The 19289-nt window shown below is 40.8% G+C and overlaps 1 protein-coding gene across 2 annotated transcripts in view; it reads right to left on the bottom strand.

The window, feature by feature from the left end:
• Positions 1-19289, bottom strand: part of LOC110285306 (guanine nucleotide-binding protein G(q) subunit alpha) — a 243182-nt gene that overhangs the window by 50054 nt on the left and 173839 nt on the right. For both annotated transcript variants that reach the window (XM_021151368.2, XM_029472526.1), the window contains exon 3: positions 13529-13683. In XM_021151368.2, the coding sequence (XP_021007027.2) occupies positions 13529-13683 (155 nt within the window). The remainder of the gene's footprint in view (positions 1-13528; positions 13684-19289) is intronic.

The following is a 19289-nucleotide window of genomic DNA, read 5'->3' as shown; positions in this document are numbered from 1 at the left end:
TGCATGCCCCAGCTCAGGTGTCCCATGTCCCACCATGGCTTGGCAAGCAGGACTCAGGAGAGCTCCGGGCAGTTTTGTACTTTATATTGGCTTGGGGGAGGGGAGTTACTTTGTAGCCCCAGAAGTGGGGTTTCTAGTGTACTAAGTATACCCTCCTCATTTGTGCCTGCCACATTTTGGATGGAATAAAGTAATCTCTAATCTCTTTATTTTCCACTGAAATACTTCATATTCTCAGCAAAACTGATGGAAAATGGGGGGTGGGTGGGTTCCTGTTGTATTATTCCATTCATTTAACCTTTTAAAAAGAAGCACCAGGGCTTAAGCAAATTTATATTACAGAGTAAATTCAGAGAGTTAATTATAGACATAATTTGTTTTGTAAGACTGACTCTGAGTGGCTGCTGAGGTCATTCTGAGAGTGTTGCTATGGTGATGGCACAGGCACATTGCCAAGGCAATGCATGTGTAAAAGGTAGCTGGCAGAAGATCTTTCCTTGATGTCAGAGACAGGAAGAAGTCATGGTATACATGGGACTTAATTATCTGAGAGATAAGCCACATCTAAGAGTGCTTTAGAAAACGTGGGTTTGCCTGTTTAAGCCCTCTTTACTCCTATCTTATAGGCCTTTGATGACTTTTTGCTATATTGAGACACCAAATAATTTGGTACTTGTTAATTAAACATATTTAGCCTTCTTCCACATGCTCTCAGATTCAGTGGTCAGGGTCCATGACTAGCTTTTTCTGTGGCTATATTACCAGCACTCAGCAGGGAGCCACTGAACAGATGCTCAGTGTGTTGCTCAAATGAAAACTATTTCATGAAAAATGCGCAATGGCTAGGCAAGTAATATTCCTTAGGAACCAACCCAGGAGCCAAGGGGCTGTTAGCTATCCATCCTTATGTAATTACACTTCTGGGATATAGCTCGCCTGCATTATGTAAAAACTAAATTCTGAATTAAAATGACTGACAAATTTCAATACAACAGAGGAAGGGCAGCACTGGTTTAACTTCATTTAGAGATATGCTTCCTGACTTCAGTCCTGGCCATGGGATGATGTAACTGGTACGAGCACACTCATCAGGGTACAGCTTCTACCCTGGCTTTCTATCCAGTCCAGTGACAACTGAGGAGGCTGAACCGATCAACAGACATTCCTGAGAGAAGCTCCTGAATGGAGCAAAGTTATATAGGGTTCTGTTGGTTTTCAGTAAAAGGAAGGGAGGGCAAAGAAAGATCTATAGTAATCTGACAGTTCCTCTACCACAACAAAACACAGAGTCACCTGGAGTTGAATGGCACATTGGACTTGTAGTTTTATGGTAGAAGCGAAAGATATGAAAGTTCTTGGATAAATTCATGGGCTATACAAGAAGTTTGCCCAAGATTTTATTTGGATTAAGTCATCATAAAATTCCAAGTAATAATCCCCAAACATCTCCCTGTAGCATGTTTGCATACATGAGTGGATGAAGGCAATCACGCCCATTGGCTTGCTTTCTTGTCACAATTGACTTCAGGACCATCTCTTGCTGCAAACAATACGTTTTAAGTTTAGAAAAAGGAGCTATAACCATGCTTTGAATTATTAAAAGTAAAGAGTAAAGCTGAGACTTCGCTAAAATAATATGACCAAATCAAATTAAATTTGACTCTTTTTTTTTGCTTTGAATATGATTCTAAGGGATCATTAATTTTAATGATAGTCTGTCCATAGCAAATTTGAGCTACTGTGACCATAAGAGTAACTTTGAACAACTCAATTGTCCCTCCCAGTTTTAAATGAAAGCAACCCAGAATAAGATTTGGCAACATATAAGTGAACTAGCTTTTTTTAAAAAAAAAAAAGTTTTAAGGAAAAAGTTAGAGGCATATAGACAGACCTTAGCAAGTACACCATTAAGAAAAAAGGACCTGTGGGTAGTAAGTATGAAAAGAAGTTTCTGGCATGTGGTGCAAACCCAGCTAAACACAAGATAAAACAGTGCCTTGTGGCATTAACAGCATGCTCACTGGGCGAATATTTGGCACTGGGGGATTTTAACCCCTATTAAGTGTCTCCATGGCAAGGCTGCCATGTTACAGATTTGCAGTTCAAGTTCAATATGAAGATAAAATTGTGGCACAGAAAAATGATGCTGGCTAGGCTTCATATTTTTAATTATTAAAAAGAAGGTTACAAAAACTAGGTCGCCTTCATTAAAAAAATTAACAAGACCTCATTGTGAGAGGCCCAGTCCCTTGGGAGTAGAAAGCTAGATCATGCCATGAGATCCTATCTGACTGTCAGAAAGCAGCGAAGGCAAGGAAGAAGCCCAGATACAGCTCTATCCAGAGCTGGATGAGCACAAAATTCCAGAGAAAAAGAGTTTAAAAAAAAAAAAAAAACGAAAAACCAAACCACTGAAACATTGTTAGACCTTTAAAAAATGGTTTAGTGACAGTTCTGAAAACTACTACCCTAAGACAAGGTTCAAAGTGAGGTCTGAAGGCCGGGATGGAGTGGCCCTCCTCCTTCTGATCTGATTGGCCAGGAATCTGGTTCAGCTTGTTAGCTGAACGCAGTTACTCATTACACAAGCACTCCCATCTCAAGTGAACTCACTGGGTAAAAGGGAAGTAAGCGTTCCTCACGGCTGGTGCTCAGTGACCGGTAGCATTTATTACGGGTAGTTTTGGACATAACGTTGCTTGCCTTTCATAGGAAATCCCAAGTGCAAGGCAAAGACCACAGAGTAGTGTTATGGATCCCGATTCTTCAGAATGTGTCTTGGGAGAGTAATCTCCACAGTAAAGAGAAACGGAAGGGAGAATGGGTCCCCACTGTCTTTGACAAAAGAACTACAACAATTCACAAAGTATTTTTTCCCCTTAGCAAATATCCTGAAAAGAACTTAGCAAGTATCCTGAAAAGAACTTAGCATTTAGGAAAGAGACTCAACATATTAATTCTATATACAGATTACTGTTCACAATGATTATCAAAGAGACCAGTGGGACCGAGCAACTCTCTGTGTGCCAGGCAGACCTCAGTGTTGAGTCCAGGACAAGGCCAAGAGCAACAGATCCACAACTATATTGCACAAAGAAATAGATAAAGCCTGTATTAGATACACACACAGCTAGGCGCAACAATGCATGCCTATAGCCCTTACTACTGGGGTGGGGAGAGGGGAGCTAAGGCAGGATTGTTTGTGGCAGGGAGCCTGAGGTACTGGTGCAACACAAATGGACTGTCTCTTAAATAGGAAACAAAAGGAAGCAACAAAATCCAAAGAGAGAGACAGAGGAAGGTAAAAGAGGCCCTCAGTTCCCCTACTGAGTTTTTCTAATTTATTTTCTTGTAAGACAGCTTTCAAGGGTGTTGATTAATTCTGACCCAATTCTGAAACACCAAGAAACAATAGAATGTTGCTTCTTATCTGCCTTGCTGTGCAGTGACTGTGCTTAATTCAGCTAACATATACCTGTTTAATGAGAATGTATCATGTTAAATTCTAATTCCGAGTGTCTTTGATGGGGGTTGGTGGCTGGCACAAGGAACTGGTATGAAAATACATTAAAATATACTTCTTTGCCTTAGGGATGTCAGACTACTTGGGAAGCAAAGATAGTACAGATGAATCAATTAAGAAACAATTAAGTACCCAAGTGTAACCTGCTAACTAAGAATGCAATAAGAAAGGATAGGTGATCATGAACTGCAGTCACTAGGGAATTATGTGCACAAAAGGGTGGGAGATGCTAGAGGCAGAAAAGAGAAGAAATAAGAGTAAAGAAATCAGAAATGGCACAGAATTTTCTTAGTTTTTCAACTAGTACCTTTTAATCAAAGTCCATGGAGAATAACTTCTTTGAAAGTGGGAATGAACCAAACAATAAAAGACCTAAATGCCTTCCTAAAGGAGGTGGTACTGCAGCAACGAGTACAGCTGTACTGCACATACCCACTGGTGATAGAACAATGGGCCTATGAGAAGTCCCACTGACCACAGCTGAGAGCTAACTCTAAACAAGCCAATTTCCTAAGGCCATTAGTTTAACTTAGAGGTTTACTCTGTAGCACCAGGCCCTGACATTCAAGCATGATGATCATGTCCAGAGATTGATGGATGGGCCATCCTAATTTGACTTAACATATAACAAGACAACATTGAACCTACTGATTTATTCATTTATTGATTTATTTATGTAAAGAATTGTTTTGCCTGCACATATTCGGAAGCCAGAAGAGGGCAGTGGATCCCCAAGAACCTGAGTTACTACATATTGCTGTGAGTCACCATATGGGAAACTTAACCTGAGTCCTCTGCAAAAACTCTAAGTGCTGTTAACCATCAAACAATCCCACTAGCCTTTCAGTTTACTGTCTTAAATTGATACAGTAATAATGACCAAGATTATCAGAGTCAGCCAGTCAGGTACGAAGGCTGCTAAATAGGCAGTGAGCCAAAAAGGAAGGAGGTTCAAAGACTCTGAGGATCCCTTGAAGAAAGCAAGGCTCCTAGATTGTTCATCTATGCTGAGGGCAGGGCTGTCACAAGTTGGGAGCATGTTTTATCTTACAAAATCAAATCTTTCCTACTGAATGCTAACCCAATTACAGTCTTCTTAGCCACCTCCAGTCAAGCACTAGACATGAAGATGGGGCAGAAAACAGCTCTCATTCTCAAAGGCCAAAGAAACTACTGAACATTTCTGGCCATTTACCTCATCTTTAGTACTAGACACTCTGTGCTGGTAGTACAGGCACTGCTGGGGGTGGGGGTGGGGCATTCAATCCAGAGCTCTGTGACTCACTGCTCATCAGGCCTCAGGGTGCCACGCAATGTTTCTGGACAAAGCTGAAGGAACAAAAGCCAACTATTTTCTCAACACTCTAAAACTTACTTCTGTGTTAATTCAGAACACCAGTCTTCACAGAATTCCATCTACGTCATAAAAGCAGCATGCAAGCTGTCTATCAACATTCATTGTCCTATAGAAGGATTTCCAACTATGTATGGATGTGTGAGCATTTCAGGCTTTGAGATCCATATGGTCACTGTTTTAATGACCTAACTTTGCCAATTAGGTGCCAAAGCAGCTACAGACATGTACATATGAATGCGTGCAGTTATGATCTAATCAAATTTTATAAAAATACACAGAAGGCTGAATATTCCTGCAGGCTGTTCATTCTCACTATGCAGTGACAACACTAAAGATTTTAGCTCAGAACATCATCTTTCCGTGTAGAGTCTGTGGAGGAGACAGTGAGGAACCGCAACTATTAAGGGGCAGTTATGCGACAGCAGACAGTCTACAGTATAATGGAATCAAAGATACTCAAATATTAGAAATGAGTTTAAGCATTAGATATCACTCAGCATGCTGGAGGAGTGTGAGGCTGAAGTTACTACTTCCAGCTACAGAATGAACACTGTGGGAGTGCTCTGATGAGCACCAGGGTAACTGCTCCTACTACTTGGTGTTTGCACAAGAGGCTCATCATACCATGCTGTTTCCTTCCTCAAAAGGAGGTAAATCAGGGTGGCCAGGAGAGTCACATCACACCCCAGGGGTACAAAGTTCAAAAAAATGACTCAGTGACTTCTTCTTTTTTTTTTTTTTTTTTTTTTTTTTTTTGTTTCTCAGGGTTTCTCTGTGTAGCCCTGTCTGTCCTGGAACTCACTCTGTAGACCAGGCTGGCCTCGAACTCAGAAATCCACCTGTCTCTGCCTCCCGAGTGCTGAGATTAAAGGCATGCACCATCACTGCTCAGTGACTCCGTGACTTCTTAGAAAGGGACTTCTATTCAATAATTTTTGGCTTTAAGACAACTGATGGACTGTCCCATTTCTGAAATTCCTTTTGCATTTTAAAATCAATCCAATAATAAGATGATATATTGGTTCAGGGTCACAATCAAAACCAAATCCAGCTGATGTGTGCCAAAGAGCAAGTCTGCTCATGCACTATGACTATGGACTCCACGGAGACTTTCAAAGTTGTCCGACCTCTCTAGAGGGGACTCTGTAAAAGAAGATGAGGCAAACCCAGATGCAGCAAGCAGTGTTAGTGTGAGGATTTTCCCCTATACTTCAATGTGTTTGAGATTTATGTCCTGTGGCTATTGTCAGGGAACTTTTGGTACTGTCGAAAGTGGGCTCATTTGACCTGATGCCTCAAAATATTAAAGCAGGTAGTGAACCCCAGACCAAAAAAAAAAAAAAAAAAAAAAAAAAAAAAAAAAAAAAAAAAAAGAAAAGAAAAGAAAAGAAAAGAAAAGAAAACCTACAGCCATCTGCTTATTGTGCTCTTTTTCTAAAGATACTCAGAGCCTTCAGGGTTTTTATCAATAATGAAAATGTCAGTAAAATAATCTACAAAATTCTCCATAATCTTATAGTGCTTTTGATCAGCTTATTCTGTAAAACTGAAGAATGCACCAAATTAAGACCATTTTCAAACCTATCTAAAGTGTTTACCCATTTTCTGAAATTTCTCATCTCTTCATTTCTCCCACTGCTACTTGCCCTTGTGCTGTAAGTGTATTATTATAACGGTTATGATGTCCTTAGTCAGCTCCTGTGAAGTGACTGGGTGGAAGGGAAGATGAATGGGGAAGGGGTGGGGGCTGTAGATTAAGCCAGGGGGTGGTAGCATAGACCTTTATTCCCAGCCCTCAGAAGGCAAAGTCAGGAAGATCTGAGTTCAAGGACAGCCTGGTTTGCAGAATGAGTTCTGGGACAACCTGGGCTACTCAGAGAAAACCTGTCATGACAATTTTGGAGGTTTGGGTTAAAAAAAAAAAACAGAAATATTGTAAGAATATATTTTCATTTTAGTCCAGGCGTGGGATATAGGGCTGCTTCAGACTGTCTGCAGCTGCTGGCTGTAATCCACCTTGGGCTCTAGCAGGGGCATGAGTTTGCCAGCTACAAACAGTTTTTGTGACTGTGTGACATTTGGATTTCTGGGGACTTTTCAGAGGGTGTATAAATGCTAAGGCCCAGGGTGAGGTGAGGTGAGTTGTTGGTTGGTTGTTGTTGATTGTGGTTTGTTAAGTAATTGTGTGCAAAGAAGAAGAAATGAGATACCCTGATGGCAAAGATGAAACTTGCCCCCATCAACAGGAAGTAGCCTAATGATAACAACGAGAACAGCATTGCCTTTCTGATCCCTGCCTTTATTCAGGGATCTCTATTCTTTCTTCTCTTTCCTTCTTTTCTCTCTCTCTTATTTAGTGTTAGTGTAAAGGGTGGAAGAAAGAACCCCCAAAGTAGCCAAAGACCAGCTACAAAATCCTATCTCAGAAATCTAAAACCAAACAACTCCCCTGCAACATACACCAGAGTGCCGACTAAAGCTTACACATAGTATTCCACTATCCACGGTTTAGACCTAGTCCACGTTAGCACAAACAACAGGGACTTAGCGAAACATGACCATGTTTGTTGTTGTTGTTGTCGTTTTTTTGTGTTTTGTTTTTTGTTTTGGAGACAGGGTTTCTCTGTATAGCCCTGGCTGTCCTGGAACTCACTCTGTAGACCAGGCTAGCCTTGAACTCAGAAATCTGCCTGCCTCTACCTTCCAAGTGCTGGGATTAAAGGCGTGCGCCACCACTGCCTGGCACATGACCATGTTTTAATGAGAAAGATCATAATTCTCCAGGATCATTTTCTAGTAAGCTTGATGCATTTCTTCCTTCTTAACCTTATATTATGAAACTACTTGAGACATCACCAGTAAACATCAATAATTTATATCACATGGAATGATTTATAAAGCGCTCAATCAGTGATATTCATCTAGTAGCATATGAACGATGCATGTGTCTAACAACTGTCAAATGCCTATCTGTACATTGTCTTCCATCCGTCTTCCACCCACCCCCTGTGAAACTGTTATTTCATAGTGGCTATGGGTTCTAGAACAAGAAAATCTGATCTCAACTCAGATTCCTACCATTTATTACAATGTGACCCTGAGCAGGTTTCTTGGTCTTCCTGGGACCTCAGTTTTTCTTTTATAAGGAAATGATAAAAAATACTTATAATTCCACTGTTTGCAGCTTTGAGAATGAGACAGAATAATACATGAAATGACTAAGCACAGAGTGTAACAGACCAAGTGTTTAGTAAACAGTAACTACTGTTGTTTTGATTAGAACCTTTGAGATCTGAGACCTTTAAAAACAACAGGGAAAATTAGCTTATATGTCCCAGCCCTTCAGCTTCCAAGTCCATCAGTAGCTGCCAGAAGAGTATGTGTGAAAGTGGTTGAAAACAGAAATTAGTGATGTGATGGCCCAATGTTAGCAGTCATTGTCAGGTACTGAAAATAGAGATGAGTGTTCTGAGAACACACAGACATATGTACAAGGAGCTAGGACGGGTGACATGGTATTTGGTACCAGGTTAGATATTCAGAAAGGGTGACTCCTAGTTGGGTCTTCAAGGGTGAACATGAGCTCATCAGATAGAAAGGAGAAGATCCTGCTTGGTCTCTACTTCCAGGATTGCTGGCATGTGGCTTGCATGGCGTCTCATATCCAGAAGCATTCTAGGGAGAAAGTGATTGCATCCCAACCTCTTAGCAAATGTTTACAGCACATCCTGATTCTCACATAGTGAGAAATCTGAGATTTACATATTTTCTAACAGGAGAACAGCCAATATAAAGGCAAAAGCAAAGACCCACTGAAAGAAAAGGAGACAAGGTGCAGCAGGAACATATACCAAAGAAGAAAACAAGGGACAATGATCTCAAACACATCAGGGCTCCTTACATTCTATGAAGACTACCAGAGCAGGGCTTATGGAACCTGTATCCTTGTGGTTGCTAGGACAACACCAGGATGTGATATCTAACAGCCTATTTCTGTTGGAAAGGCTACCTGGCTTAAAAAAAAAAAAAGTAGAGTGTCCAGAACATAGATGAGGAAGAAGATGGCATGAATTCTCACCACCATCCCTCCCCTAGGCAAGATGAGCAGGTCACCCGGGTACCCAGACACTGGTGTAGCAATAATCCTGCAATGGGTTTCCCAGAAAGGGGTGAAAATAAGCCAGGGATTTACAGTGTCTATAGACCTACCTTAAACAGCTACCAGGAGTCACCTATGTTCTCCTTAAACAAGCAAAAAAAAAAAAAAAAAAAAGACTTCCACAGAAGTAGAAGGAAGGACACCCACCAACTAACCCCTTAGGTATCCTCTAGTTAGCAGAAGCCACATGCCTGCCTACAGCAGTTTACATTTGCTTTGTCAGCACAGCAGCTAGTTATTCCTTCTAAAGGTAGCCTGGTTTGGATAATAAGTGACCCAGTTACTATCTTATTTAGTACTTGCAGAAAATTACTGGTTTTTCATGGAAGATTAGAATACACACAGCTTTCCAGTAGGAGAGATGTATTTCAGGGTAATCAAAAGCATCTGTTGAGTAGCAAAGCTACCTCAGAGCAGAGCAGAGCAGAGCAGAGCAGAGCAGAGCAGAGCAGAGCAGAGCAGAGCAGAGCAGAGCAGAGCAAGTGACATGTGTAGTAAGTAGCCCGAGCGTGGTAACACATGTCTTTAATCCCAAAAGGCAGGGGCAAGCGGATCTCCCTGAGTTGGAGGATAGCCTGATCTACACAAAACTTCCAGAACCTGCCTCAACAATAACAACAACTATTATTATTATTTCTATTAGTACCACGACTATATTACAAATCCTTTTGAGATTATTAACCAGCAAGGGTTATGAATTGACATAAAAGGACAAAGTGAAAGCTGACAGTGTAAGACTATGACATCACTTAAAATGCATTCCATTACACTGCTCACCTTGAGTCTGAATCTTAACTTCCGGTATATAATAAATCCTGTGAGAAAGAAGCAAGCTAAACTGTACAAAGGATAAATCAGGAAATCCAGGCCACTCTACAGCATGCCAATGAAATCTAAAACGGGTCTCTTTAGTAGGTAGAAAAGCTGTAAGAGACACAGTTGCCAGATGAAATACGCAGTCCTAAAATTAACCACATCTGAATGACATTTTGGAAGAACCCAGGGAATCCGAACTTGAACTCACTGGCTTTAGGCATAATTTATGGGCATCTATTTAGAAAAATGTAATTTTTTAAAAACAAGATATATATAATGAAATTATACCAGATGTTATAATTTGTTATTTCCACAAAAACATCATCTAAAATAACTAAGTATATACATTCACATAAATGCAACTTAGGAAGTCAGCTTATCCCCGAACTATAGAAAAGCCGGAGTATGTAAAGGACAATCAGTTAGGGGACTTCAATCAGCTTGTGCCAAAGGGCACAAGCATCATCTCTGTCAAACCAGCAGGTCAGATTCTATGCTAAACTCAGTTTACGCTGGCAGAATTCTAAGGTGATGGTGTTCTAAGGTGGAAAGACTGCCCAGGACAGCTCTTGGCCTAAACAAACATTACAGTAATATGCAAATTCCCTATTAAGTAATGGGTACAAGTCTCAGAATCCACAAATCTTCCTGAGATACTTTCATGAGAGATGACAGAGGCTGTCTCAAGAGCATTTCCATGGAAGATTAAGTTTCGTGCAAAAGGAACATTTCATTTGTTTATTAGTTTACCCCGGGGGCGGGGGGTGGGGGACACAACAGATTAACTTCTTCATGGACAGCCACACTCTGGTGGATACTTAACTCTGTGGTGGACACCTAAGATATTGGAGTTTTGACTCCCTGCTATCAAGTCCTCTCTATAGGCAGAATAATTATAACTGATGGCTAAAGAAAAAAAAAGAGAAGTAAGAAAGGGGAAGAGATAGTGTATAAAATAAGCATGAACAGAGGCTGGCTTCTGCTCAGTGTAGAGAGCACTTGCTGCAAATGCAGAAGGTTCTAGGTTCAATCTGTAGTCCTAGAAAAAGAAAGAAGGAAGGGAGAGAGAGGGAAGAAGAAGGAGAGGAGGGAAGGACAGAGCCATGGTGCGTTACTTTGAAACAGGATCCTGCTAGCAAAGTGCAGGGCAGAAGGGAGTTAAAGGAGAGGCAGAGAAGAGAGTCACAGTGAGGGTGGAGGAGCAAACAACAGGAGGGTGAGACATAACGGACAGGAAGAGGGAGGTGGATAAACAGCTCAACATGGGGCACTGATGAAATCTGAAATGGCAAAGGAAACAGAAGGAAAGAGGAGGCAGGAAGTAAAAGACAGACAGCTGGTCAAAGGTAGAGGAGGCAGGATTTGCAACAGACAAGAAATGAATACACGTTTTTCTATCTATGTACTCAGCTTACAGTGACTTGCAACTAGGGAATGAGGAGGGAGGGAAGGGAGTGGGCAGGGCCGGTGGAAGGGTGAAGAAGGTCGGCAGAAAGTAACAGATCCAGAACCAGAAGGGCGATGTGGAAGAAGGATGGGGTGGGAAGAACAGACAGTAACAACACACACGTCAGATGACTGCACATACTGGAGCGCATGCTAAAAAGGACAGACGGAATCCTGCTGTCAAGTCTGGAATTACATGACTCAAACTCAGCAGATAATATCAAAGGACTTTATTCAGGCAACATTTCTATGGCTGAACCGTAACGACGTGTCTTATGCAAATGTCTAGAAAGACAGAAATGTAACTTCACTGTAAGGAGAATGTATAACCCCTGGACCTTCCAGGCATTACCAAGGGACATCCATCAGCCACTAGGCCCCTCAGTTTGCTCTGAAGTCCACTCTTGTCCACTAGGTTGTTCTAGGATAGGGACAGGCTTTAGGATGAGAAATATTTCCCACCCTTTCTTGTGTCTGACCAGAACCAAAGTAAGAGAGGAATGGCATATTAACATAATTAATGTAGATGGAAATCTGGCTAGATAACTAAATAACCCAAAACAAACACAACCCACTTTTTGTTTCCGATCTTAGCTATCTAGATTCCTGGCTACAGTGATTATATTAATCCCATGGGGAACTTCATTTCTGTTATGGACATTTGAAGACAGAATTAACAGATCTCTCTTGGATGCAAATCATGCCCAGGTACATGAAATTAACTGGCAGTTCACACAATAATTCTGGAATGCATGTAAAATTAAAACTCATAGTTTTCCTTCAAAAAAAAAAAAAAACCCCATCTATCAATAATTGTTCTTTGAAAGTTGACAAAGGTCTAAGAATTAGAAACTAGGAAATCTTATGTTTTCAGAAGCCATGATCAAACACATGTTTCTTTGTAATTTCTAGTTTATTTAAGTATTATGTCATCCAATACTAAGATCAGAATTTTTACTTCATTTGTTATCTTTATTATTATTTATTATTTAATCTTTTTACAGTCCAGACTTCATCCCCATCCTGGTCCACCCTCTGACTGTTCCACATCCCATACCTCCTCCTCCCACAGCCCCCTCCCCTGTCTCCAAGAGGATGTTCCCCAGCCCTCCACCCCCACCCTACCAGACCTCCCCACTCCCTGGGGCCTTAAGTCTTTTGAGGGTTAGGTAAGACTTCTCTCACAGAGTCCAGACCTGGCAGTCCTCTGCTGTATATGTGTTGGGGGCCTCATATTGGCTGGTGTATGCTGCCTGGTTGGTGGCTCAGTGTCTGAGAGATCTTGGGGGTCCAGGTTAGTTGAGACTGCTGGTCTTCCTATAGGATCGCCCTCCTGTGATGGCTAAATGCAACTTGGGAGGGAAAGGGTTTATTTCAGCTTACATTTCCAGGTAACAGTCCCTCACTGAATGGTGGAGATTCAAGCAGGGCAGGAACTGCAGCAAAGCCACAGAGGAATACAGCCCCAGGGTCATCATTCTAGGGGCGGCATTGTCCACAGTGGGCTGGGCCCTCCCACATTAGTCATTAATTAAGAAAATGCCTCACCGGCTTGCCAACAGGCTGATATGATTGATGGAGGTATTTTCTCAATTGAGGTTCCAGGGTTTATATCAAGTTAAAAAAAACAAGACAACAACAACAACAATGAAACAAAACAAAACAAAACAAAAACAAAAACAAAATCTACCCAAGATACAATGGTGTGTAGGTTTGTGGGTCACTGGCTTGCAATTTGAGGGAGAAAACAGGGTGATTAAAATCAAATCACTTGGATCACCCCCCTTTTTTTTTCCTAAAGTAAAACTCAGTGAAAGAAATACTCTTGGAACTGGGGTACAGCTCAATTGGTAGAATACTTGCCGACTATGCATGGAGTCTAAGCCCTGGGATTCCTACTGGCACAGTGATATGCCTGCTATCACAGTACTCCAGCGTTGAAGACAGGGGTACAGGGAGGACAAGCCTGGGATACTTATGACTTATCTCCAAAAAAGAAAAAACAAAACAAGAACAAACAACAACACCACACACACACACACACAGAAATACTGTCCCCAATATGACCTGAGCACCTTAGGATTATGCCTACACTTAGGGATTTGACACACAAACATGGGTTTGATTACCATTCACACAACAGATTACACGGTCACCAATACCACAGAGCGCATTCCCACGAAGTGAAGCAGCAGCAGTCTCTCGGGCCTAGTGTGCAGATACTCACTATTTGGTAGAGTCAGATAACTGATATTCCCGTCGTCTGTCGTAGCACTCCTGGATTCCAGGATCATTCCACAAGCTCTTTATTGCATCTACATATGGATTCTCAAAAGCAGACACCTTCTCCACATCAACCTCTCGAACCAATTGTGCATGAGCCTGTTTAAGAAACAAAACCAGCAGCCATTTGAATACTCTGCATTGCTTTACTGAGTCTTTAACTCATACTTTATGTTGTATACAACTCAAGAGATATCTTCATAGACTGGTTTTCAAGCGGGCCTGTAATAATGTCTTCATATTTTTTTTCTTAGAGAGAACGCAGCCTTAAACCATCCCCTCTAAAGGAAATCTGAAGCTAAAGCTTATCAGAAAGAACAGGAGCAAAGCTCTTTCATCAAGATAGCAGGAGTACCCTGCTCTACAGGCCTGTGTTTTAACTGCTTATCATAACCACGAACACAGTTGACAGTTGCTACCTCCTCCACTCTGACTACTTGTTATAATCACCTGCATGTTGTCCTCAGCCTGAGGGTTGCTACCAGCAGCAGCTCAGAGTCCTCAAGTAACAGTGGGCCCTACAACTCACTTTCCGACGGGGTATAAAACCACCAGAAGAACCATTTGATGATTTAACTGTAGTAATTCTCCAGTCTGGCATACTCCATGTTTCAAAATATTTCTATCTGCCATCTCTACATGATCAAGTTGAGGAACCCATTCCATACTTCTAGTAACCAAGCAGAGCTTTGCTATTTTCAGTACAGTATACTTAGCACAAAAAACCCAAAGATACTCAAAATTTTCAACAATATTAAAATAACAGTTTTATATTTTATTAACAAATTTCATTTATCTTCAAAGTAGCCAGAACACTATTGGTTTTTTGTTTGTTTTGGTTTTGTTTTTTTCAAGATAGGGTTTCTCGTGGAGCCCTGGCTGTCCAGGATCTGACTCTGTAGACCAGGTTGGCCTCAAACTCAGAGATCCTGCCTGCCTCTGCCTCCCAAATGCTAGGATTAAAGGCATGTGTCACCACCGCCCGGCTTCAGAACACTATTGTTTAATAACACTAATCAAAATAGGCTCCACTAAATGTGATATGTGCAAATTAGACATATATAACAAGTATGCAAACAAACAAATATAATAGCTAATTAATTTGGAAATTGGAGGCAGATGGCCGATAATTACTGAAACAATTCTGATTTTGTACAAAAAAAATTCTCAACGAGGTTAGTTAATGGTTATCATGATTGCAACATGGCCAATTCCTTTCATCTAGTATTAAGCATAAACAATGTTAATAAATGCAATCTATGTTACCCCATCTAGACCTCAGTCTTCAAGTAGAAAGGGCCTTTTTTCAATAATAACTAATTTTGATTTTGACTTTAGGCAGTTCAACATATTTGAGACTTAAATCCCCTTTGTTGTCAGTTCTGCTTTGACCAAGACAATTGGATGCAGCCACTGAAAAGCCCTGGCTTGGATCTGTCTCTAAAGATCCCTACAGTTTCAGTTTGCATTCATTCAGTTCCAGTTTAGGCAATCTGCCAGCATCTTCAGCAGCCTGGAATTCTGCATCCTATCCGAGGTAGAGCCTACCTCCTGAGGTCTTTCTGAGGCTATCCAGAAGGTTGTTTTAAAAAGAGCTTCTGCCCAGGGGCTATGACATATGTCACCACTTACAGCAGTGCTTCTCCACCTTCCTAATGCTGTGACCCTTTAATACAGTTCCTCAGGGTGTGGTGACCCCTACCATACACTGTGTTTGTTGCTACTTCATAACCTTAATATTGCTATTGTTATGAACCACAATGTAAATATCTGGGTTTTCCAATGGTTGTTTAACCCCTAAAGGGGTCACAACCTACAGGTTGAGAACCACTCACTTATAGGTTGGGCGTTATTTTCCTCTCCCAAAAAAAAAAAAAAAAGCATGTGGTTTTTGTGTACTCTGAACCACAGACTGTCAGGGTTTTGCTCTATGATAATTATTATGCCTTAGCTAACCTCAGCTCTAGACTACACAGTGATGAAAGGAGCTGTGACCATAAAGTTCTCATTGTTTCTGGGGCTCTTGTACTCCATCCTCCCTTCATCAATCCATCTTATCTATCACCTATATCTATAATTCTATCTGTCTAGTTTGTCTGTCAACCAACCAATCCATCCACCCATCCATCCATCGATATGGATATAGTGAGTACCTACAAGCTATAGTTTCAAGGTGATCTCTCTACCCAGTTTCTCAGAATTATAGCATAACATCGTTTGTATGGGAGTGTTAGTATCATTTTCCCATAATGTAAAGGTTCAGAGACAGGTTCATTTCACTAGGGTACTAATATTTAGTGGAATCTCAGTAAGTACTTGACCTCACAAGGGTGGGCAGAAGAATGGAAACCAAGCAGTGCTGTCAATCAAACCAGCTAGCTTGTGGGTCTGATTTCAGCCACAGGACCACCTGCAGCAGAAACTCTGCTTGCCATTTTAAAACTGATTTTCCTTGTCTATAAGGCAAGACAATTGGACCAAGTCAACAGAGACCTCCTGTAGGCATGAACAGTATGACTATAAATGTACCACAATCCAGAAATAATAAAGGATTATGACACTGTCCTTTTAAAAAGTACTAGTGATGATTTTATGTGTATGGGTATTTTGGCCACGTGTCGGTTCCTTCACATGCATGCCTGTTGTCCACATAGGCTATACAATGGTGGTGAATCCCTGGCACTAGAGCTACAGATAGCCATGAGCCATGCTGTAGGTCGTCTGTAGGAAGAGTAGCAAGAACTTGCAACTGCTGAGCAATCCTCAGCTCTCCAATCCCAACACTGTCCCCTCTTGAGCACAGTCTCCAGCAAGACAGGATTCACTGTTGTAACTAACAACAGAATGTACATGTGCAAGGAATGCAGTGTGGACTGAGAGGCCAAATGAAGATCCAAGAGAAGAGAAGGGTCTGCTGGCAGGAGAAGATGAAGCGCGTGGTGTCTGAGGGAAAATGTGAGCAGACTCAACAGATAAACACATTCTCCTTTCAAAAACAGACGTTGCCAAGCAAATCTCTATCTGGAAAGCCCAAGATTTTTGTCACTGCCATAAACCTACAACTAAGAAGTCACTCTGCAACATCACCTGCAAACACACACCAATCCCACGCTGCCTCTATGCAGAATAGAATTTCCAAATTACTTTTATTGCCCCCAAGACCAGATTCAAATATAATCAAGTATAATTTGCACTTATGTAAAAGTTTGCAATGAAAATTCTTAAGTTTGACAGTGTTTTACAAAATATGCATAGAATTAAAAATTGTTGATATAAATATCTCATTGTAATGTAATCCTCATTATTTTTGTAAAAAGTATTCTCAACAAAGAAATATTTTTAGTATGTTAGAGTAGGAAGATAAGTTAGAACCTTTATTCTATTTGCCCAATGTCTATTCTGAAATAGCAAAAGTTATAAATAATGCTGTTGAACAATTATTAATTTTAAAACGCTACTATAAAAAGGAAAGAAGTCACTTCTGATAATATAATAAATAAGTTAAATTAGATTTGTCTTCTCGATTTTGAATATTGCATAGAAAAGCAAAATGAGTTCACTACTAAATAAAATGTAAAATCTAATCTCCTTTAAGATACAGGTGAGCATACTGAGGAGCAATGTTTAAGAATGGATGGTAGTGTTCAGATGCTAGTGTACACACAATCTGGTGTCAAGAGTGAGCCGCACACTGAGAAGCAGTTAGCTATTTTCAGGACCTCAGGCAGAGTTCTGGGGAAGACCACAGGTAAACCACATAGCTCACCAATGTAGTGCTGGTAAATCTTATGGATATTTCTCTGATTGTTTCTACAGAGGGAAAATGGAACACAGGACCTACCACAGCAGGTCTTGCTCTACTCACTGAAGGCAAGCATTCAGATGAAATAAAAAGGCCTCATAGTCAAAGCTAGAAGGATTTTCAAACAAGTCGTTATGCGTTCAAGAGAGCTTCAGGCTATTCTAGTTCCTACACTCCAGAAGTGAAAAAGCCAAAGGTAACTTCCACATTTACTGAGAGCCTTCAGACACAAACACTGAGCTCCATTTAAAGGGAAATAAATCCACTGCAAACAAGTACTGTGAATCACAGATAGAAGGGACCTCAATCAACGACAGTCTATTCTAATTCTCAACTGCGGTTCATACAATCCTTTATTTTGTCCCTTTGTTGCTTATTCCCTTTTGCATTTGAATCTCAACAACAACAACAACAACAACCCTGCAAAAAAGTATCCTAGTGACTTCTTGGTTGGTTTGGTTTTTCTGCTCAACAGAAGTGGAATAGCATTACAGCTTATGCTACCACCCCACCTTCACTTGGTGCCAGCTGAGCATGGCCTTGTGTAAGCTGTTCAACATCTAAACTTGTTTCCAGATCCCCCAGTCTTGCATGATGTTAGCCTGGAATAATGATAGCACCTGCTGCTCCAAAGGCCAAATTACAGTATTCATAGAGGCAGTAGTAAACTCAAAGGCTAAAGGAAAAGAAATATAAGACCAGCATCAGGAGCCATGCACAAGCATGCATATCAGCCCCTGTGACCTCAGTCAAGCCATTCAAGTCTCCTTTGGCTCAAATGCAAACCATTCTGGAAGCTCACTGGATACTGATCATTTGCAAATACCTTGAAGAAAACATGGATATAAACTCATTATTAAGAGGCTTCGCCTCCTGACTTTGTAGCTGGACAGCTGACCCTCTTTAGAGTACTCTGCATACACAGTTCCCACTGCATCTCTTTATGGCTATTATCAGGCCAATGATATAGAAGATAAAGTGACACTGAGCCACTGTTGGCTAGTGTCATGAATGAATGACTCATTCACATAGAACCACCTCTCTATGCTTTTGATCAACTGTCAGCTCAGCTAAACTACAAGTTTCTACATAACAAGGCCCTTGAAGCCCCCAGTGAAGAGTAGAGCTCCAGAGTCAAATCCCTGTGGCAGGATCCCTGCTTCTCTGAGCCCAGCTCCCATGTCCTTCTTAATGTTGCTATGAGATGTAGACTATGAAGTGTCTCCTCAAGCAGTGCAGGGATCAACAGCAGTAGCAAAAAGAAAGACCATGAGTAACAACCCAAGATAAAAAGGGCTTCAACCTTAACTCTTTCAAATACAGTCTTATGCCCTAGGGCAGGTCTGCCACCTTCTTCAAGTCTAGTGTTCTCATCTATAATGCAGACAATTTGCCATGGGCTACCAGAAAAAGAGGTGTCATGAAATAAGATTTCTGCTACAAGTATTAGAATGGCTATGAACTCTTAGGAGATTTAAAAACCAACTACTTTTTTTTACTTAATTTACTTTTTTCAATAGATACTTGTCTCTTGCATGTCAGCCAATCCACTAAGGACTGATAGAGTGGAAAATTTATATGGTATATGTTATACAAAATGTTATGACAAGAAAATATCAGATAAAGTTTTAAGAATCATATTCTACTCTATTGCATTAAGACTTTACCAATTAACATTGTTAAATGTCCACTTCTAACATGATTAGATTTTCATTGTTAATATTCATTTTGGTACTTCACTATAAGGCACGTTGCTGCTCAGGGAAAACCTTCCTTTTGACTTTGATGCTCTGTAGCCTGTGCCTGTTTACCTAACATACATTAGACTGCTTTTACCATTTACAATATTCTTTTGCTTTTTCCACCATAACAGTATAACTTTTCACGTAATACTTCTGTTTAG

This window comes from Mus caroli, chromosome 19 (genome assembly GCF_900094665.2).
Source record: "Mus caroli chromosome 19, CAROLI_EIJ_v1.1, whole genome shotgun sequence".
Classification (NCBI taxonomy): domain Eukaryota; kingdom Metazoa; phylum Chordata; class Mammalia; order Rodentia; family Muridae; genus Mus; species Mus caroli.
This window is presented reverse-complemented; position numbering and strand designations above follow the sequence as displayed.